General features: G+C 43.1%; 2 protein-coding genes across 3 annotated transcripts in view; one reads left to right on the forward strand and one right to left on the reverse strand.

The window, feature by feature from the left end:
- Window positions 1–1,304: 1,304 nt before the first annotated feature.
- Window positions 1,305–15,679, forward strand: vit (vitrin; the record flags this gene model as incomplete). The annotated part of the gene is made up of 22 exons (XM_079230063.1): window positions 1,305–1,338; window positions 1,565–1,630; window positions 2,011–2,167; window positions 2,257–2,390; window positions 2,474–2,551; window positions 3,087–3,272; window positions 3,914–3,940; window positions 4,322–4,360; window positions 4,452–4,502; window positions 4,844–4,906; window positions 5,454–5,516; window positions 7,522–7,596; window positions 8,689–8,754; window positions 9,099–9,161; window positions 9,702–9,764; window positions 9,976–10,023; window positions 10,816–10,881; window positions 11,623–11,770; window positions 11,856–11,959; window positions 12,661–12,887; window positions 13,468–13,981; window positions 14,256–15,679. 22 exons carry the CDS (start codon window positions 1,305–1,307, stop codon window positions 14,432–14,434), a joined length of 2,451 nt encoding a protein of 816 aa, XP_079086189.1. The 3' UTR covers window positions 14,435–15,679.
- Window positions 15,680–16,120: 441 nt separating this feature from the next.
- LOC306746421 (striatin-like) overlaps window positions 16,121–22,738 on the reverse strand; it is a 28,383-nt gene continuing 21,765 nt past the window's right edge. For both annotated transcript variants that reach the window (XM_079229335.1, XM_079229334.1), the window contains 9 exons: window positions 21,814–21,960; window positions 21,550–21,686; window positions 20,509–20,684; window positions 20,130–20,177; window positions 19,922–20,043; window positions 19,663–19,830; window positions 19,428–19,568; window positions 18,667–18,855; window positions 16,121–17,666 (listed from right to left, as the gene is read on the reverse strand). In XM_079229335.1, coding sequence (XP_079085461.1) covers window positions 17,497–17,666; window positions 18,667–18,855; window positions 19,428–19,568; window positions 19,663–19,830; window positions 19,922–20,043; window positions 20,130–20,177; window positions 20,509–20,684; window positions 21,550–21,686; window positions 21,814–21,960 — 1,298 coding nt within the window. In that variant the 3' untranslated portion in view covers window positions 16,121–17,496. The remainder of the gene's footprint in view (window positions 17,667–18,666; window positions 18,856–19,427; window positions 19,569–19,662; window positions 19,831–19,921; window positions 20,044–20,129; window positions 20,178–20,508; window positions 20,685–21,549; window positions 21,687–21,813; window positions 21,961–22,738) is intronic.

Genomic DNA, 22,738 nt, shown 5'->3' on the forward strand with positions numbered 1-22,738 from the left:
TTTGTTAGTACTTTATTACTTGTTTGGTAATATTGTTTTCACAATAGCAGGTCAAATTGTATCTACCAGTCCAACACAAATTCAAAGCCAAACCTGGCAATACTTCCTTGAGTCAACTGGGGATCTTCTAGCCACAAAATGGAAGAAGAAAAAAAACAGGTGTATTTCTACATTGCATTTTCAATAGTAACCTCATACTTCTGGCCCGTCACCTCAGGGGGCGTAACACCTTGCCTCAGAGGTCGCTGTATGATCACATGTTCCCACTTGATCAGATTGAACCTGCTTGAGTGTGGCAGCAGCAGCAGCAGCTAAATGTGATGCTGCCCTCGTGGGAGGTACAACATTCTTCTGTTTACATGGAGGCCTCATTCACCTCCTCCATCCCATCCCATCGCCTCGGCACAGAGCAAGGACTGGGCTTGCTCTCGTATTTAGTTCATGTTCCAGCCAATGTAAGACTTCCTCTGGCTGGCTATCCTAATTCAGATATGGCTGTTGTGTCGCAATCATTACTACAACAAACCTGCGGTGTCTGCAATGACGTCTTGACCCACTTGTGCTTTAGTTAACACAGGCCACCCTTTGATTTATAACGTTTGAATCGCAATGACAGACACACAAAGACATGTTCTCTGTCTACTGTAAACAGCCTTTATTTTTAAAATGGGTTCCAGCTTGATGTGGTTGTTCGTGTCAAACAAAGAAGTCATCTGATTGAACACAGTTCTCCCTTCCTTACACATTAAACTGTGTCTGTGTGTGCTCTCTAATTGAGTCTGACTCCATAGATAGAGGGAGGGCCCTTACATACTGTTTTGTCTCAGCCCAGATGTTTGCTGTGGGACTTCCGATTGGCAAATGGTTTCAGCCATTTGAAACCCAAATAATTGGCACAAGAAAGGGTGAGCTACGCTGACCTGCAATCCATTTAGTATCTGACTGATCTCAGAAGTAGCTGCGATAGCTTAAGTTATAATAAATATCTAAACGTTTACTTGGCCACATTTGGGTTTGTGGATGCCGATGAGTCATTCAGCTCCGTGTTACAATGCACAGTCTGTCTGCTATTTATCTCAAAATCTCTGGAAAGTGTTTCTCAGAGGCACATGTTTATTACTCTGTCTTATCTCCAGCTGACACCACGATACTACATCAGAAATGTTAGAATAAAGTAACCAAACAGGAAGCAGGAAATGGGTTTCAGAGCATGACAGTGACATTCTGCTGCTTCTCTTCTCTGTAAAGTAGGGAGGTTAGACAAGGACATCTGGCAGACCTGCTGAACCGACACACCACCCATCATGATCAGAGCATCGCTCACGGCCATTTGTCTTGGTGAGTCTGTCTCTCTGCAGAAGTACGCTGGTTTTAAATGCATCATCCTCCACTACAACGTTTCATATGTTCCTAAATAATCCCTTTAAGAGTCCGATTTCTGTACATTCACACCCTCAAACAGCAGCATCCTCAGTCATAGAGGTTTTCCTGTGTACAGTAAACACACTGATGATTACGGTACTTTGTCTGCTATTATGTGTAACTCCCTCTGCCTCACCCGCAGCGCTCCTCCTGTGCTGCGCTTGCTGGGCCAAGCCTAACAGATCAAAGAACAAGAAACCAAAGCAAGGTAGACATCATCACAAGCAAGCCTGTAATCTCCGTCAGTCCCAGTGTTATCGTCTCTACTGCAGTTTCTTCTCATTCACTTTTTCAAAAACTTTCTAAATCACTTCATAATGGAAAAGCTTTCAATATGTATGTGTTTCTATGATATAGAAAATGCACTTTCTGAATACGTTTTAATTTTTGATTCAGAAATAACGAACAATTCTTTGATTATCAAAATAGTTGTTTTCCTGTAAATTGATTCATCAATTCATTGACTAATTGTTATAAACTGCTATCGAAACATTGATTATATGTAATTTCAGCATCTAAACAACAATCCTGACCCGTTTAATATTCTGTCTTCCACCGTCCTGCTCTATCTTCTTCTTCTCTCCACAGTTGTTCCAGCCATCGAGTGTGATGTCAGAGCAGGGAAGATCAATCTCCCAGAGTTCATAGCCAAATGTCCTTCACACTGTAAGGAGTCAAAGCAGCAAGTCTATGGGACAGGCGTGTTCGCCTCCATCTCCAGCATCTGCAACGCGGCCATCCACAGGTGCACAGCGGAGTGATGAATGTCAAATAAAGCACTTTATGGCAGTCAAAGTAGTCTTTTTATCCAATAAAACATTTTTGTGTCCACAGTGGCATCATCACCAACACGGGAGGAAAGGTGATAGTGAGGAAGATGGCGGGGCAGAACATCTACAAAGGCAGTAATTCCAATGGAGTGCGCTCTCTGTCTCTACCTAAGTGGAGGGAGTCATTTGTCGTCTCAGGTATTAAGTATTTAGTAATCCATGTTAAACACAGTTATTTAGAGTTAGCGCTCCAACCAACAGCTGTATCTGTTGTGTTTCAGTGGGGAAGCCCAAGAAAGGAGTGATCTACCCGTCTACGCTGGACTACGTCCCCTCAAGACCAACCTACGTGAAAACAAGTGAGAGGAGGGTTATTTTAACACTCACATCATGCATCTTTTATGTTAATATGAATTTTGGTGCATTACATTTAGTTTGGACAACCTGATTAGATTTCAGTAAGCAATGAAAAGAATATCTAGAAATGTTGGTTCAAACAGAGAAGTTTGGTTAAAACTGGTTTTAAATGTCTATATTAACAACATTTTTATTCAAAATGATTTTGCATATAGTTGTACTTTCTACGAACGAAACACTGTTGAAACAAAGGATAAATGTAAAGTAGACATCTATTAACTTTCACAAACAGTCTTTGCTGAGTTTCAAGCCAGACATTTTGATATACATTCTGAGAACAAAGGGTTACTACGTACACAAATGTCCCTGAGCTTGACTCTGGCATGTAGAACTTCGCTCAGGATGAATGGGGAGTCGTAGTGCTGCAGTCTCATGAAAGAATGTCAAGAATGCATTACAACGCAGAGGTTACTGTAGACACTCTTCCTCCACGTCCATCCATCTTGTACGCGACCGCCTTAAATAGTCTCCTTTCAGGTCAAAAGGAGGCCAAATCCCCTGCGGCCACCACAGCGCTGCCTACGACTACAGCACCTGAACCCACCACGACTACAACACCTGAGCCCACCACCACCACCACACTGGCCCCCACCACCACTACAACTCCACCTCCACCCACTACCCCCAAGCCTCGTGCTGCTGTCCATAAAGTTCGGGATGCAGGTGATTTAAAAGAAACACACACTTCAATCCTTTTTGCACACACGTGTACAAAAAGCCGATTCTTTCCTCTAAATCAATGGATCCACGTATGTGATGTGCAGGATTGTGTATTCACTTGGATGCAGGATGCTGTTAATGATCCAATAATACCGATCCACACAGAAGATCCACTGCACTGTGTGCCGTCTAACTGACGCCTAACTAACATTAGCGGCTTGTAAATAGAAATGCTGTTTGCCAGAACAAGCTTTCATCTGTGTGAAACTGAGTGATGAAGACGAATGAGTACGGCTGGTAATTACAAGTCACAACCGCAATTATGACAAATTACTGCTGGTCTGTGATGAAGTTTGTACGGTGCTGCTCAGCTGCTTGACTGACTTCACTGTACACTTGATCGCCAAAGCTTTCATCACTCTTATTAAATGAAAACATTATCAGACGGTAATCACTGCGAGTCATCAGCCCTGTTTTGGATGGAAATGCAGCTACAGTGAGTAGACAATGCTGCAATATCTTAAGGTATGTGTGTAAATGAGATGGGCGGTGTGCCAGACAACCACCCGACCATCTCTCTCTTTCATTTTCTGTAACATTACCTCTCTCCATATTGGCACCCTATTTGTCTTTCTTCTGTCCAGGCAGCAGTCACCCATACCTTGCCTCAAGTAAGTGAAGCAAAGCAAAGAGGGTTCAAACTCTTTTTTTTTTTGGTGGCATGAGGGTACGAGGGTGTTGTTTTACACTGGGATGCAAGCAGGAACATATGTCTACATCAAGCATGGGGTGTTTGCGGTACATTAGTCCTTTGGGAAAAGGGTGCATTAAAATGAATCGTGTATTCTGTATTAAAGGTTTCGATTTTAGTTAACGGCACAACGTGTGTATCTAATAATAGTAATCAGTTCAGTTCAGTTTTTTTAAGCCTAACAACTTAAAACAGTAAGAGCATGACCCGGGTAATTGGTTTCTACTAAATCCAAAACCAAGATGTTGTATTTACATTCAAATGTGTTTGTCTAAATTTGCCCACACTCGCACTGGGATAGGACAGTCACAGAATGAGCAAGGAAAGAGGCCCAGCCAAGGTATGTCAATACTTTCACTGATTCCGCAGCTCCTGGATAGTCTTTCACAGCCCATATAATGATTTAACTAAACCACGACATTTCTTCAAAGTATTCAGAGGAAGTGGCTATCCAAATAGATTCCAACAACGTGCCAGTGCAGGTAAACCAAGCTTTAAACCTCCTGATGTCTTTTTTTTCCCATTCTTCCTTAACCAGAAACATCTCAACATTTGCTCTGTCTTTCTTTTGTACTGATACATGTAAACTCTGCATGGCATCTCTGTTCGATACATGCACTGCTGCTTTAAAAGGCGTTTGCTAGTTTTCTAACACCAGATTGTTCTATTGAAGCTGAGCTTCTGTTCTTTTGTCTTTCAAGGTCAAGTTTGAACTCAGTGTTTTTAGTGTGCACCATGTTTACTGTCAGTGCAAATACAAAAGAGGAGTTTCATTACATGTTGCCTCGTAATAAACACGTTTGTCTCCACATCTTGGGCCCAGGTCTGCGCAGACCAGAGGCAGGGTCGTCTATCAGGAGACAACCATCCTCTCCAGTTGGCCCAGGTCAGCCTCCTCATTAACACACACACACAAACAGTAACAGAGTAACAAACAGGTACTCGCATGGTGGGACTGACAGGGAATGTGGGTCAAGGGCTTCAGGGGTGGACAGATGACTTTGTTGGAACAAGAATCCCAAAAACGAAGGTTGCTGTAAGTCTGACCCTCGTATTCCCACCCATAAGCCCCTGTGATCTTCACCCCGGGGTCACCACTAATCCACTCCATCAGACGTCTCATCTAACATTCCTTTCACGAGAACCACTGTTCTCTGTCATCGGGCACATCCTCTTGTTCCTGTTTTCATTTTCTGAGATGAAAAGACAAATGATGCTGAGTTAAGGCCTGTAAATATGCCCAGCATATCTCCTCTTGTTTTTGATATCATGCTGCGCAGAAATGGCCTTCAACTTCCCTCAAAGCGAAACAGCTGGGCTACATTTGTGGACGGAGCACCCGAACTGAAACTCTCTTCTGCCCCCCCACCCCCACCCCTCTCTCTCCTTTTCCTTTCTTATTCTATCTGCCTGTTTCTCATTGCTACAAACAGCTTTTAACAGGGTTCAGCCGGCTCCGCCTGAGTGGTCTCCAACCATAAGCCAGTCAAACCCCGGTAAGTATCTCCAGACCTTGAGCGGGATATCCCAAACTGTCTGAGCAGACGCACTCGCTGAGTGTACACAGGTCTGATCAAACGGGAACCACTAGGGCAATAAAAGCCTGTGTTTTTTTATTTTTTATTTTTTACCCTCTGTGAGATGCTTTGGTTCAATGCGTGGTCACTCCCCAGAAAAACAATTCAATATTTTCCCTGAATCCTACATGAGATGTCAGTACGTGTCCGAGATGAGGGATGATGTGATATCATCGTCCTGAATTTATCTTGCGCCCCATCTCCACGACTCTGAGACGGCAGCAAACTCTCAACTCTCTCTATTAGATAAGATCACGATGAGAAACATGCTCATTCAGTACTGTAATAACATCTTATGACAGATCCCATCTGGGGTCTCTTCCCCCTCCCTCGTAAGAGAGGGAGAGAGATCAAAGCAGCAGCACCAAGTGGCGCGGTGCTGATCCCAGAGAGACGCATATGACCCGGTCCACAGAGCTGCAGGATCTGGGCCCAATCTCCAGCCTGTCAGGAATAGAAAGCTATCTACAGTCAACCCAGGCTCGGTTTGGCTCGCTGAAGAATGCGCTTCTGTTTTTGTTTCTGTGGAATGCAAAACCATTTATCCCTAAAGTTAGACAGGGCTATATCCATTTAAATGATGGTTGATTGTATGATAGGATTTCTATAATGCAGTGGAAGCTGTTTCAAGCTAGTGCATCAATTATCGGACTAACCTGTTTCTGCTGAGCATATTTAAAGTATCTGATCAGTGCGGAAAGCAACTATTCAGATTGGCAGCTTGTATAATAATGTGAGACTTTATTGAACCCCTTAGGGAAATTCTTGAAGTTTAAGGTCAGAGGTCATAGGTGAGGTTCAGCTACACAGCAGTGGCCCCTGGAGCCAGCAGGGATTCAGTTTCTTTCTCAACGACACTCCAGCAGGGTCTCTGCTTGCTGGCTTTGGTGTTTATGAGTTGAAGGGTTTTCTCCCGAGTCGCTTTGCCACCCAGCTCCCCCGAACAGATGCTCACATTTAATGCTCAGCTTTCTGGCAATGTTATGACCCTGTGTGGCCTTCTGTTTGTAATGAGATATACCCAACTTGACAACCACAAAGATTAATGAAAAACATGTTGAGATTATTTTCGTCGGTGACTTTCTGAAAAATTGCATATTACCAACTCTCCTGCAAACGTGGCAGACTGAGCTGCAACCCAAGGTGAGGATCGGTGTCCCGATCCCGCTCTGACCTTCTGGCCGCAGTGCCCACTGAAGTGGCTATGATCAGGAGAGTTACACTCAATCCTTTTAAAGCACCTGTTTCATCAGAAAAAACAACACCCCTGTCTGCTGTATAGCGCTGGGCCTTGGACCAGCAGCAGATTAGGCTAATCTCTGCGTCCCACTATCTACACTGTCCCTAGTTTGACACCAACTTTAGAATAATACTCTCGCGCTTCGCTGAGCCGCTGGCTGGGCTCTCCCAGCCTGACCCAGTCAACAAAAGCCCTGCTCTCTTGCTGCCACTGGATGGGAACCTCAGAACCCAGGCCGTGTGTTTGTGTAAGCTGCCAGTCCACCGCAGGGAGGGGTTAACTGAAGTGTGTTGTCATGGCTCAGTCAGTTTAGACAGATGCAATGCACTGTTATGGTTCAGCTCAGCTGTTTGGGATTCTCGTGTTCAATCACATTTCGATTAACATCAGGCCATGCAAGAGACCGGACAATTAACAAGCCTGATGTATTTGCCACGTTTCAATTTCAAACTTTGAGTCTGTGTATACAAATTGTGATGCATTTCTACCTCGAGAGAGTGAGGCTGAACTTCACTCAGACACCCTTCAGTCAGCTCAGTCCCTGCCTGACTGACTACTGTATGTTTAGTGTCAGACTAGAGGCTGAACATCTTGTGCATGCCCCACTAATAACGTGGCATGTCACAAGTATGCTCCTCCTCGATGCTTGTCCTCAACTCAGCTTTCTAATCTTCCCCTGCACAGCTTTTCCCAGAAGGGATTGGGCCCCTCCCTCCTTACCTCGTCCGGATTGGTTCCCGGGAGCTCGACAACCAGCAGGTACCAAATACAAAACAGATCATTCCTCTTCAATGATTTATAAGCTTCTAGCTTCTAATACAAATGTCAACATCTTCTTCAAATGCTACCATCAGCACGCTTGCATTTTCACAGATGATGTATTAGGAGAGATTCCTCTTCTAAGAATACATCCGTCTTTCAAAATGACAACGCTAACATGTGGGTGTAATGTTTGCCATGTTCCAAGGGTCCAAAGGATCACAAAAGTCACGGTTCATAACGCATAATTGTTTTAAGTCACGAATGGGAAAAAAGGAGCAAGTGTATCTTTTAGAGATGCACGATCAAATGTATTTTGCCGCTGAGTCCAATTGCCAATCGTGTATGAGTCATATCTGCCGGGTTTTAGCGTTGTTTGGTTTTCAAGACATAATTCCCTTCCTAATATCTATTTGACATATATATATATAAATAAAATAGATATTTATATATATATGTATATATATATAAAACATATTAGATATACTTTATATATATACAATATATATAAATATATATATACTATTATTTATATATATACTATTATATATATACATATACTATTATTTATATATATATACTATTATATATACATATACTATTATTTATATATATATATATATATATATATATATATATATATATATATATATATATATAATATATATTAGGAAGGGAAACTCTCCCTGAAATGACTGCATTTACTTACGTTTCTCTAAGTTTACATTTGACCACATTGTGATAACTTTAGAATTTAGTAGAGCTTGAACGCACCATAAAGTAACTCACTGAACTCTCTGTACAAAAGCTGTTCGCTCATCCACTGCCAACGTTACCAGCTCTTCTCGGCCCATTTCAACACAGATTTCTTGTTCACAATGAAACATTATCATGGAGCCCCTGCAGCCCGTAAACGGCACTCAACTATCACGTTTACCATCTTAGTTCACTATGCAAACATCTGCTCATGAGCACTAAATACAAAGTCCAGCAGAGGCCCGCAGGTGTATCAGTAGTTTATGTCAGCAATAAATACCTAAAATGTAACTCTTGTAGTCGCTGATGCCTCCACCTTCTCTGCTGTACGTTCAGATGTTAGTTATGCAGCTCCAGACTCAGGATACACGTGGAGTGAGACGGACACACCTGAAATTACAGGTAAATCAAAGTCTGAGGCAGCGCAACACAGCCAGGTGTGTGCTGCCCCCCTTCATAGCGGCAGGTCACTACACCTTGCGTCCATTCATGTTGCATGCAGCATGCTTGTGTCACTGATGGAGTGAGGTATCTATTGACCATGTATGTATCTGTGAGTACATGCATGTGTCTCTCAGGAAATTGTCTTTACATGCCATCTGCATGCCATATGAGAGATGTGAAGTTTGTTTTCACTGGGATTGGTTGGAAAGAACATGTGACCAATCACAACCATGGGAATGTGTGGTTTTCCCTCTGAGGTTCATTGTGGGAATACTAACAGGTTTCACAACATCCTTCTCTAGCTCGGGATCACAGGCCTGATATCTCAGAGTATGAGCGCTGGTTTTATAACTTTGGACCGTACCGTAAGTGCTTTTCTATTCTTTTTAATGGGAACTAACAGGTCTTGGGGTTCGGGTTTTTATATTGTCATATGAACGGATTGTAATTTTGTAGATGTCAAACCTGTTTGAGTGTTTTTTCTCAGTGACACGCCTTTCCAGACATGACCACATTCATTACACTCATGCCCACTTTTTGTTCTGACACAGGATTAGTTTAATTTCTCTCGTGTTTCATTTAGTGTTTAAATGGGTTGTGGCAACGTTATATTGTCTAACTGACAAGGAATCGAATACACGTATTTTGCAAAATGTTGAAGGGCCGAAATGGACATCAGAACAAATTTGGTTTGTTTTTAAGTCACAGTCTTAACATCAGAAAATATAAACCTTCCACAAAATGGCCAAATGACAAAACACAAAAAAGACCTCTCTTTCAGATTACAGTCCATGGCTCCATCTGTTTGGTGACATGGAGCTGACGGGAGCCGGCTGTAACAGCATGACGTGTTTACATTTGTTTCACATGTGTCACAGTCTCACTCATGATGTCTTCACTTTTAGTGCCGCGCTCCACTGACTCAGATGGCAACCGTAAAGTGCCATTGGATAAAACCCAGACTAGAGGTGAGCAGCGGTTACCTGTTTGTTTCAAGGAAAGCATCAAATAGCATCTACAAAGCAATCCATTAGCATTCTTATAATGAGTAGAGTGCACAGAAATGATGACAAATAAATCCACCTTTTCATGTGACTTCCATGGTGAGTGCTGTTAGTTCGTTACTTCTTCGTGGTAGAAATGTGCTAATGCTGAGCTTGATTGATATCATCTATGCAGTGGAGCCAGTGGACGCTTGGAAGCCTGACACAAATCCTTATGAATCAGGTAAGACAGCTGGCACTACTCCTTTCTGTGCACCAAATGAGTCACTTTGCCAGTAAGTCCTCAGTTCAAACTGTAAGTCCAAACCAAAGCTTGGAGGCCGTCCAAGGAAAAAGCATCTGGGCTTTTGCTGAGCCTGTAATTGAAGGGATCCGGAGTCAAAGTCAAATGGCACGGTGGTTGCTTGAGGATAAAATCAGTTCCTTTTTGGCATACTTATTGCCACAACAGATACAAGCAAACATTCGTCATCTCTAGAAAGTGGACGGCTGCAAAACTGCGGTTTCAATGTTCGAGCCAGTCGTCGCTCATTCAGAGGATGTGCGGTTCGATCCCCGGCTCCGCTAGTCCATGTCGATACGTCCGCGGGCAAGACACCTAACCTCAAATTGCTCCCGTAGGCTGTGCGTGGGGTGTACGAATGCGTGTGATTGATTAGATCACACAGCAGGTGGCACCTTGAATGGTAGCCCGTGCTATCAGTGTAAGAATGGGTGTGAATGGGTGAATGACATGTAGTGTAAAAGCGCTTTGAGTGGGCAGAAGCTCTATACACCAGTACAAGTCCATTTACCATTTACCATCAGGTTCAATGGATATTTAACCAAACAAACCTTTTCTCTGGTAGAGTGTGGTATATATTGAATATCTTCTATAACTGCTGTGCGATTACAAGTGATTGGACTCCAATCATTTTGAGAATGTGTATGTCAACGATTATTAAAGGTCCAGTATAAAGCTTGAAAAGCAGATTTGAGCAGAAAAGCAGACTTGTGTGTGTTTCTTGATTTTCAGGCTTCGACGTGAGGGAGCAGGAACCGGCACCCAGAGCACCTGAGCTTGTGTCACAAGGAGACCCAAGTATGTCCATCGCACGTTTTAAAAGCCACTCTGCACAACATGTGCTTGTTTATTGCATCTTTGTATTCTGATTCTCCTGGTAAAAATTGGGTCAGAGCAATTGTTACATGTCTGTAGCACGCATCAAGTGCACCCTGTAGAATTCTTTGGTCAACAAACACACAGATGTTGTTTACATTTAGCGTTTCTCATATTTATTTGAAACCTAACAAATGTGTTTAAGGATTTCGTTCCTCATAAAACATTTACAAAGACAATTTCATTAAACACATGTTTTCATACACGTTTTCTCACTAGCAATTGCCTTCCTCCTTTTCTTTGTGAGGTCATTGCTATGTTTTAATACCGGTTGTCAATCAGTGAAAGAGCATAAATCCCCCATGTGCTTGTCCTCGTGCATGACATAAAAAAGAAAAGGTGCAAGACATAGCTGTAAACCTATAATGTCTGTCACCGTGACTTTTCTTGATACAACTGTTGCAGGGCGTCAAAGTTCTAACAAATGTCACACATTTAACCTTTACTTCCTGTATTAACTATATTACCAAACACGTGATGAAAGTTTCTTCCCTTTTTTCCCCGTGAAAGTTTTGTTTTTTGGGGAGTTTTTCCTGATCTGATGTGAGGTCCTGGGACAGGGATGTCGCATGTGTACAGATTGTAAAGCCCTCCGAGACAAATTTGTAATTTTTGATTCTGCGCTATACAAAATAAACTGAATTGAATTGAATGATTTTTTAGATTGCATGGTGGATCTGGCCTTCCTGATGGATGGGAGCTGGAGCATTGGGAAGAGGCGTTTTAAGATCCAGAAGGACTTCCTGTCTGAGGTGGCTCAGGTCATCAACGTGGGTGTTGCTGGACCCATGATGGGCATCATCCAATACGGGTAACCTCACTGCTCCTCTTGTGTTACTGTGCACCATTCTTTAGAGAAGGAAGCATAGTGTGATCGCTCGTTGTCTTGTCTGAAGGGATGACCCTGTGACAGAGATCAGTCTGAGGTCCTACTCCAACTCCAGAGAGGTGAAGTCGGCCATAGAAAAGATTGGGCAGAAGGGAGGCCTATCCAATGTAGGTGAGTGACCCGCTGCCAGCTGCCAGTAAATGCCTACAAATGCAAGTGTGAAAGGGAAAGGGGTGCAATTATCATATAGTTTACTACCCAGGCACATTTTCACATGCAAGGATAGAATTAAATCTAAATTTGCAGCGAGACACTGTTAGCTAAATTATAGTCCTGCGTCTGTAAGCCTTGTTTTCCCTCTGCGCTGACCAAAAAGCATTTGGTTTTACCAGCCCATGGGTCAGCTTTCAGAGGGAGAGTGCTGTTTTTCTGCTTTAGTTGGTGCGTCAGCATGATGCATCCACTGCCACATGCGACTTTATATTTAATCATACAAGAGAGTGAGAGGTTGTGGTCCCACACAAGGCCTCTCCTGCTCTGCCATGGTGTGGACCACCAACAAGACCAGGACGAGCTAAATGAGAGGATATCACTATTTTTGTGATGATGTACACTTAAAGCACACTGAATTTGTTTAGGAAGGTTGCTTCGACACACATTATCTTGGAAAGACAAACAGCTTCCAAAAATCTCAGTCCACTGAATGTACATAATGAGTACTTTGAAAAGCATACATATATATACAGATTGGTTCTTCTCTCTCATCTTGTCTGATCCTGAATGCATTCCTGCATTTCAACCACAGACTTGTTCAGAAAGTGTCTGTAGCATCGTTTTAACCGTCCTCCTGCTGCCCCCTGGTGCTCTGACAGGAAAGGCCCTCTCCTACATCAACAAGCACTACTTCAGTGACGTCAATGGAAACCGAGGAGGAGCTCCCAACGTCGCCGTGGTGCTGGTGGACGGCTGGCCCACAGACAAGGTGGAGGAGGCGTCCCGGGTCGCTCGCGAGGCGGGCATCAACATATTCTTCGTCACCATCGAGGGCCCCGACGACAACGAAAAACAAAACCTGGTTGAGACCAACTTTGTTGACAAGGTGGAGTATCGTCCCAGAAGGGTGGCGATGCTTTGATTAGACATGCCGGTTTGAAGTGTGCCCTTTCCTGCTGCTGGTTTATGAAGCAAAATGGTGTAGGGGCCTAAATACATTTGTGATCTGCTGCTACCTTATGAACCATCCCGACCCCTCAGGTTGTCTGGGACGGGTCTACTTTCTGTTCCAAGAGTCAGAACTAAACACGGAGAAGCAGCGTTCAGCTTTTCTGCTCCACACATCTGGAACAAGGTTCCTGAAAGCTGCAGGTCTGCTGAGACCCTCAGCTCCTTTAAATCCAGATTGCAGACTTTTATATTGGCTGTTGCCTTTAATTGAACCAGATTCAAGGATATTAATCAATTTCTGCATCTCACTGCTGCATTTTATTTCTTAAACTGCACTGCAATGTGTATTCTATTTTTTGCTTTTTGACTGTTTTTTAATGCTTAATAGTTTTTAAATCTTGTTTTCTTCTGCATTATGTGTTGATGCTTTTAATGGTTTTATGTGAAGCACTTTGAATCGCCTTGTTGTTGAAATGTGCTCTGCAAATAAACTGGCCTTGCCTTTCATCCCACAGGCCGTGTGTCGGACCAACGGCTTCTACTCGCTGCCCGTAACCAGCTGGTTTGCTCTGAGGAAGGCCGTGCAGCCGCTGGTGAAGAGAGTGTGCGACACAGACCGCTTGCTGTGCAGCAAAACCTGCCTCAACGCCAACGACATCGCCTTCGTCATCGATGGCTCCAGCAGCGTGGGAACCGGAAACTTCCGCACGGTGCTGCAGTTTGTGGCCAACATCACGCGGGAGTTTGAGATCTCTGACACCGACACAAGGGTCGGGGCTGTGCAGTACACCTACGAGCAGAGGCTGGAGTTTGGCTTCGGCCAGTACAACAACAAGGCCGAGCTGCTGAACGCCATCAAGCGCATTAACTACTGGAGCGGCGGGACGAGCACCGGGGCTGCCATCACCTACGCCGCCGAGCAGCTTTTCAGCAAATCCAAACCCAACAAACGCAAGATCTTGATTGTCATTACAGATGGCCGCTCCTACGATGACGTCAGGGTGCCTGCACTGGCTATCCAGCGTCAAGGTGAGAGGAGGTCAAGACTTTAGGGAGATACGGTTAAGTCAAGCAGTGGTTATTTCCTTGTATTTGTAAAATATTTTCACCTCACTAAATATAATAATACATGTTTGATATTGATCTAAAACTAGACTTTTAGCTCTTTAAATACTTATATAAATCAATATAATCAACAATATAATTATACAAAAAGTACTTTTCCTCCGGTGTCGTGCATTGTGTGTGTTTGAGGTAAAAAGAAAAACACATGTGTGATCTGCTCTCCCTTCTTGTGATCCAGGTGTGATCGCCTACTCCATCGGTATAGCCTGGGCAGCCCAGGACGAGCTGGAGTACATCGCCACAGACCCCGACAAGGAGCACTCCTTTTTCGTGGACGAGTTCGACAACCTCTACAAATTTGTACCCAAGATCATCCACAACATCTGCCAGGAGTTCAACTCCCAGCCCAGGAACTGAGGCCAGACGGGCGGAGGGGAGGGGGATCCTGGGCCGTCTTAACAGAACACTGTTTGTAGATTTAGTCCCTCTGTTGCCCAGATGGAGGCGCTGGATTGGGCTGCAGCGCCCCATATTTGAACAAGGAGGGGTTTTGAATTTAGGTGAGGATTGTGGGTTTGGACAAAACAAATCTTAAAGTGAATCCGCATCGACCCATGGGTTTTCATTCAGTGACATATTGACACCTCATGTTTACTGTGGTGCCTTTTGTTCTCTGTTGGTGCCATGAAGAGAACAGATAATTACTAATCATTTCACAAGTCATCCTTTATTTAGGGTTTATAAGTTGTAAATAAGGGTTTTTATTCATGTTAGTGTTGTAAAATATCCCCCGACAGTAGATGGTGTTAATGCTTTTCTAACATGAAGTCTTTTTAGCTTTTGATTTCCCTTTTTATTTGACCCACAGCCTTCTGTAAAAGAGTTGAACATCTGGACCAAAATTAAGTTTTTAGCAACTTTTCATTCTTTTATAACTATAATATTTGATGACTTGATTTTGGAAGTACAACCCAAAAGTAAAAGCCCTCAAATACAACTTACAGAACCTTTACAAAGGATGCCTTCTTATGAAGTGGTTCAAAACCATTAACACACATAAAGCTACCTTACTGGGATATGGTGCTTGCCATTGTAGATTTAAAGCATGCCTAGCACTTCCTCTTATGGCTTAACATACTTCATAAACTTCATAATATGGTGCTTTTTATACAATTCTCTGTAAAGAGGATATACTTTCTTAGAATTGGTGAATATTAATCTTCCTAATAGGAGAGATTTGACAGTAGGGACATTGTTAAAGTTCCTCTCAAAGACTTTGGTGCTGATGCGGCTGTTGGTATGAGTGGTAGCTGAAATGAGGATTATGTGAAAGGTGAATCAACAACACGGAACAAAGAAGTGGACTTGTGTGAGGAGTGAGGAAGAGGAGCTTTGTATATCTTTGTAAAGAGTGACAGCTGATCATAAATGTGCTTCTCTGGAATGAAAGCAGTTCATCTCATCACTCGGGTTTTGTAACAGCGTTGTTGCTTCTAACGTTGCCGGCAATTCTCAGTTCTGATGAAAGAGTATTTATGATTTTCTTCCCGTTATGTCCTGTTTGTACATATGCATATTAAAAGCCTTTCGCTTATAATGTTCATAATTGATCAATATTTTGTTTTGCAATTTTTAATAAAATAAAGAAAATAAAGAACTTAACGATGTCTTCTCCTGAATGTTTGATGATCCAATGTGTCAAAATCTCTCTCCTTCCCTGATTCTTAACTCAGTCAATTGTGGACACAGACATGATACACACACACACACGTTTAGATTCAGAGTAGCTTGCACTTTCCATGGATATCAGTATCTCTTATCTCAAATAATTATCCACTTAAAAAAAAAAATCATAGGGAAAAAATATGCTCCTCAAAACTCCAGAACTTGCCTGAGAGTCATCACCATTTAAGTTTCTGAAGTATCAATGTAATCCATCTGTGCGTTCATCCTCAGGTACACACAGGACTTGCTAATAGCTAATTTGGCAAACATTTAATTGTACCAATTTGTTTAAGTGTATACAAATATGGAAACCCCGATGACCACATTCAGTTTATCAAATGACCAACATCAGAGCCCAGTCAACATTTTACAGCAGGTTTTATTTTGAACATACTTTCATATACAAACCAGTGACTGAGAAAATGGCTCATTTGAAGCTGCACTCTACATGTACAACATCTTGATTGTATTGGTTTTTTACCCCCGGGTAGTTTCGTCCTCACAGTAAACTGGAACTTGCCAGGACATTTCTCTTGCCTGTGTTGGATGGTTCACTCATTATCTCAAAGTAGTCCCACAGTACTGAACTAACGTCGTGCTAAACACTGGACTACTGTATATATCCGGACATGATACATCACATTGTAGTCGAGCATGTCCGCACAATTGGGGAAAACTACATACAGTACAAGCCATTCAAGTCACACGAGCAAACTGGCCAAAATCAATTAGTTGATCCTAAAATGGACATCTAGAACCAAGTTTGAGTTGTAATTATATAACCAAGATGGTTTACTTTGGACACATATGCTTGTAATCTTATTTCTAAAGTGTACAGTTACTTGAATTTAACAAACAGGCATTATAGTTAATGGTCTGTATCGCTCTACCAGCTTTGCAGTGAAACGCACAAAATTGATTCCCCAACCACACTTATCAAAAAGGAGCACTCAAACTCACGCTGCACAGTAAATTTTAAGACTGAATATATATTTTGTTTATTATAAGCATTTGTAATTTTACATCCAATGTTAAAATCAACAACATTGTGACAACCAGCTCCATTTGACCGCCGTCCACTCCCTCCCTGTTCCCCAAAACAAGCTTCTTAAAATAACATTTTCAAGACCTTTTTAAAGCAAAGGCACATTTGTCAATACGTGTTTTTAAAAAGGAAAATAAAGGCAGGCCAGCAAGCAGAGTCAGTCTGGGAAGCAGAGAAGAAGAAGTGAGAACCTTCTGCGACAGCTCCAGCGAGCCTTCGGACCCCACATTTCTGGAACACAACAACACAAAACCTGACTTGGAGTAAAGGGTCCGGGACCTGGTTTGTCTGATAGGGAAGGTCGAGGGCCAGAGGGATTTGGGATGAGCGTGAAGTCACAGGGGCAGAAGACCGGCTTGAAACCTCATTTTCTCCACTCCACACTCGTTAACACTTGACCTGAGCCTCCTAGCTACGGAGGTTACGTTTAAGTCTGTCTGGGGGTGAGCGTGGTGGGGGTCACACCCAGGCCTGCCTGGATGGCGGAGTCCTCCTGACTGCCCTCCTCCCTGCCGACCCTCTGTGTGGAGAGTCACGGCCCGTTTGAGGTCTAGTGGCTACACAGTCTACCAGTCTGACAGGAAACCAGTGGGCTGTGAGAGGTGGGACCCAATGCCGGAAGGTCTTTCCCCTCCTGTGTCTCTATTGGTCCCTGATCATGGGAGGCTGCGTCAGAGAGCGGGGCTGCAGGGAGACACGCAGCTCCACGTCATACGAACACTTTGGCGAGAGCGTCCGCCCCGGCGCTGGCGATGTAGCATTTAGACGGATGAAACGCCACATCGTGGATCGACTCCTCGAACTTCTTCCTGTGAGCCGTGAACTCCTGGATGCAGGTTTTACTGTCCAGGTTCCATAGACGGATTGAGCAGTCGTGACCTGCAGGGGACATAACGAGTTATTAGTGGTAAATGTAACTTATTGTCTCCAAAGGAAGTGCAATAGGTTAACCTGTGAGCATGAACCAGTTTCTCATAGAACTTATGACTTGCTTTTGACTTGCATTTGTTGGCAATATGGTGTCTGGAAAAACCTCATCATTAAAAGTGAGATGTCAGAGTGGCTTTACTTTATTTGTATAGGTTGTTAAACCTTTTAAAGTGGTAGTTTGTAGAACCAGTGTTCAGGACCTTTATGTAAAAGTGGATTCAGTTCTGAACTGATTAGCCTTCATTTGGCGGTGGCTGAGTAGTTACTGTAACTCCTTCAGATCAGACTGTACCAGTACAGGGATGTGCTGTAACTATCAGTGACATTGACCTTTACAAGACAGGTTCATTCTGTGACTGAATTAGTCATTTATTTCATACACCTGCTACAAAAACTAATTATATTGCTACTGTTACACATAAACTAAAAATACATTGTACTTCCACATATAAAGTAGACTTTCTTCTGAATTACCGCCTCGCGGCTGTATGCCTCCGCCATTCAGTCACACTTTATGTCTGTCCAAAATATCATCACTTCAACATTTTATCCTATTAGACATTTTGTGAAATTGTCAGAATTAGTTCTGAGTTCTAATCAGTTCATCCTTGAGCCTAAGTAGGCGCTTGAGACAAATTTAAAGAAATTCTCTCCAGCCGCTTTGAGACACGTCTTGATGAGAATGGACCCGGCAGACGTACGCATCAACAACTGAAAACATTGCCAGCGGGAGGCATAAAAACACGTCGACACTTGGAAAATAACTATCACATCATTAGGGGGGAAAATGACGATGATACACAGCCATCATTGAACGAAGCCTTTCTTATCCACCTACACATGACACTCAGTCCCCGCTGGGTTGAGAACCTATCAATGAACTAATGTATAAAGGGAAAACAGTGATGCAAGACAAAGCACAGGGGGGCACTGGCTAAGAGGTACTTACTGCCTGACATGAGATAGAGTCCATTAGGGTCTACAGCTAAGCTTGTGACAGCATCAAGGTGGGCCACCATGGAGTGAATCATCTTCCCGCTGTTGTTGTCAAAGAACTTGATGTGTCTGTCCTCTTGTGCAGTGATGGTGATGGGAAGAGTCGGGTGGCTGAGGGCCTTATTGATCTGACAGGGAGTGCCTGGTACAAGACAGCAGCAACGTTAGACAACTTATACCAACTGTCAATGTGAATTAAATCATTAGTAAAAAAAAAAACTACAAAAAAATTGGATCAGTGGAAATATTACACTCCATGTGTGGATGTTAAGCATGTAAACAGTAACTTCACGTTTTCCAGTAGTGTGGCAACAGCAGAGTCAGTTTTTACTTGATGCAGACGTGAGTACTTTCTTGTAAAATATTGTCACACTAGAAATACATAATTTAGATTGTTTTGATGTGCACACTTAGGTGTTATCACTGAAGTAGTGCATTAGTGACCTAACCTTGAGCAATCTTTGTAAATCAAACCAAATATAACAATAAAACAGAAAAACATTGTGGATCAGAGAGAGTCCTCTACTAATTGACTTTCTTTCAGCTGCCACTAGATGTTCCTCAAGAGCCATATTTTCTGATTGCACATAGCCGCCATGATTGAATTCAAGAAGTGTTATATAGTGCGTTTTATTGTTATTATTAGAAGACTAGAAATCAATGGAGAATGTTACTGATTGGTAAAAGCTGCAGCCTTTCATCTGGCAAACCTACCCGGCTCCAAATTGGACTCGAGACTGAGGACCAGCTGGCGGGTCTCCATGTCGAAGAGGCCAAGCTGCCCATTTGTGAAGGACGTGACCACTTGGGCTGGTTCACTGCTCACCAGGTCTACTGAGGAGGGGATTCCGAGCTCTTGGACACAGAAAGGTACATTTATGTTAAGTATTCAATTAAAGCAAATATTAAGAAAAGAATAAAAGTCCAGATGCAAGCTTGAAGTCCCTACTTTTATCTTCGTTGAATACTGCGAGGGCGGGGGAAGGAGTGTTGGCGTCCCACAGTCTCACGGTCCCGTCTGCCGAGCAGGAGAGGAGGCGCTGGTGTGCGCTGCTGTACACCAAACCCCAGACCGAGTCGGTGTGTCCGCACAACGCTCCGCGCAGCATCGATGGGTCTGTTACAGAAAACCCAAGACGGTCAAAGTCAGTTAACGTGACCCGATTTGAAAAATAATCTGATTCAAACGAAACGCTTGACGCGGTTACCGTAGGAGTCGTAGGGGTCGATGTTGGGATTGGGGGTGTTCCAGCACTGTATGGTCCCGTCAACCCCTCCGCTGAAACACTGCTCCCCTGAACTGCTCATCACCACACTCAGCACTGCGCCCCTGGGGTTTAATTTAAAAATCATTCAGCAAAACGTTTTGGGGAACACTGAATCGGTTTGTATTTACGTGAAGTGTTGTTTTTTTACCTGTGGGCCCTGAAAGTGTAGATTGGTTCCACATCTAAAGATGCACTCCTGTGGACAAACAATGTGTTCATTAATGTAACACACAACACAACGGTGCCAGTTGATTTTTCCGATATCGGAGGTGAATTGTACAAAGCCATAATTTAATGTACAATTGCTGTTCTGTTGTACCATTTGACTTAAACATGACATCACACAGACTGTGTGGGCGGCATAGGGCTCAATCAACAAAAGGTGAACCATCCTCCTTATGCATCATGTAATCAACAACAGAACTATTCCCTCTACTGATGTTCACCCTGGTGCTGCAGGAACAAAAAGGGACTGAACCAGACGCTCTGCTGTCAATGAGCCAGTAAGGAAGACATGACATTCGTACTTTTTGACAGGAGCCGTCTTTTGCAGGTTCCACATCTTGAGCGTGTGATCCTCTGAAGCAGTGACCAGGACGGGCTCCACCGGGTGAAAGGCCAGAGCGCGAATCCCATCAAAATGGCTCCGCAGGGTGAATTTGGGGTTCCATGTTTTTCTCATGGCATCCTGATTGTTGCCAATCTGAGGAAGAGACATCTCATCAGAAACATCCAATTAACCGTGTTATTGAATAAAATCAGTAGTCCTAAAACGAGCCGAAGCAGCTCCCTTAGTGTTTAGTGAGTTTAGTTTATAATTGCATAAGTAACAAACCAGTAAAGGGAAAACATTCATTGGTAGAAAATGGAGATAAAAGAGAGATTAAAAAACCTTAAGGGTAGTGTAATATGTTCCTGTAATTGTGAGATGCAGTCCAGTCAGACTGTAAATTATTTATTTTGTGATTAAAAAAGAGTAACTTTTGATGACTTTTCCTGAATGTATCACTAAAATCACTCTCACTAGCTTAAAGCTCCAACAAGGAACTTTATTTTTGTGTTGATTTCGGCTTTCTGGTGAACCGGCGTCTGACCCGGTGGCACCAATGACAAGAATAATGATCTAGAAATAGTACATCTTCTCATTGATGTTCTCGTTAACTCATGGAGGTCGTATAAAGTCACCATCATTACATTTAACTGTTCCATAACCGGTTGTTCTTCACAGTTACTTAAAAAAAAGCATGCTACAACCTATGCAGGTGTGTTTTTCCAGCCATGTGACTTTGACATTACTGTTGTTGATGTGATCGGGGGAAAAAAACAACTAATATCTTCCTATATTAGACTTTCAAAGCAGCTTTCCTGACGCTGCCTATAAAAATAGCTATTTGAAACACAGTTGGCAAGTTTTCAGCATGTGATGCGACTTGTATGCATGCTGCAGATTAGACGAGGACGGTGGGACGGATGCTTTTCATGAGAACTCGAACAGAAATAGTTTTCATGACACATTTCATGAAATGGTCTCATGACACTTAAAATCTATTCTGCCTCCTCCTACTCACATCGTATGCCAGACTGTCGGCCTCGTTGGCCACGGTGAGTCCAGCGAGCTCCCCGAGGCCCAGCTCACTCTCCATGGCCTCGTCTGTGCCCATAATGAATGACTTCCCTGATGTGGGCGGGAAGGTCAGCGCCTCAACTGGGGAAAGAACAAATTAATAAATACACAACCTCTGTGAACAGTGAGCCAGGGATGAAGGACATTTAAGAAAGTCTAGCAGAGCTAGTTGATCGCTAAAGTCTACTTGGTGTTTGTATTCGAGCACCTTCATCCGGTCGGTTCCCATCGTGCTCGTTGAAGCGAACCGCGTTGGGCCGGCACTGGGGGGCGGATGGTGGAGGCTGCATGTGGGACAAGTCCTCTGCGTCTCTCAAGTTAGCCAGCATGTCCTGCAGCTTGGACCGGTTCGGCCCTGTTTAACGAGTCAGGTCAACAGTGTTACCGAGCTGACACGCACTGACGATGAGCGGAGAGAATTTAAGAGAGGCAAAAAGTATGAAAACAATAAAATATTTCATCAAAAAAGCTGGGAGTACAAGCTGATAAAGAGATATGGAAGAAAAGCGGCACTGAAAGGGAAGAAAATTAATTAATTAATGATAGTATGTGAAAGAAGAGAAAATAAAAGGAAGTCCTTGTTAGATGAATTGAAGTAGAAAAGATGGTGAGATATGTTTATCTCCAAGTGTGGGCTGTATGGAGAGTGTGATATAATATACAGCTCATGAGGTCTCGGCCCAGGCAGAATCATTTAGTGAACCAAGTATGGATGTGAATTTAACGATTACAAGCATTTTAAGACAAGTGGGCCCTTTGAGTCAAACCTTAACTCAAATAGTGTACCAAAGGCTCAACCACCCTTAAATAACCAACCGTGACCGACCTCCAGATGATCTCCTCCACGCAGCCACAACGTGTACTGACAGTGTGAAGATTAAAAGAATACATAAAATTGACCTCTACTTCAACCAGAGGAGGAGGATGTCATATTTAAAACGTGGTGTTGACATCAGATGAAAGTGAGACGAACAGAGTTGTTGATCTCATGATTCAATCGCAGTAAAAGGCTCCGTCTGAAGTGGGCCGTTATTCTGAGAGCTGCAGTATTCAGCTGAGTCACTTCAATGAGTCACTGAAAAAGCTTGTAATTGATATTAATTTACAGCAGCACAATACTGTGGTATCAACAT

This window comes from Taurulus bubalis, assembly GCF_910589615.1.
Source record: "Taurulus bubalis genome assembly, chromosome: 14".
Taxonomy (NCBI): Eukaryota; Metazoa; Chordata; class Actinopteri; order Perciformes; family Cottidae; genus Taurulus; species Taurulus bubalis.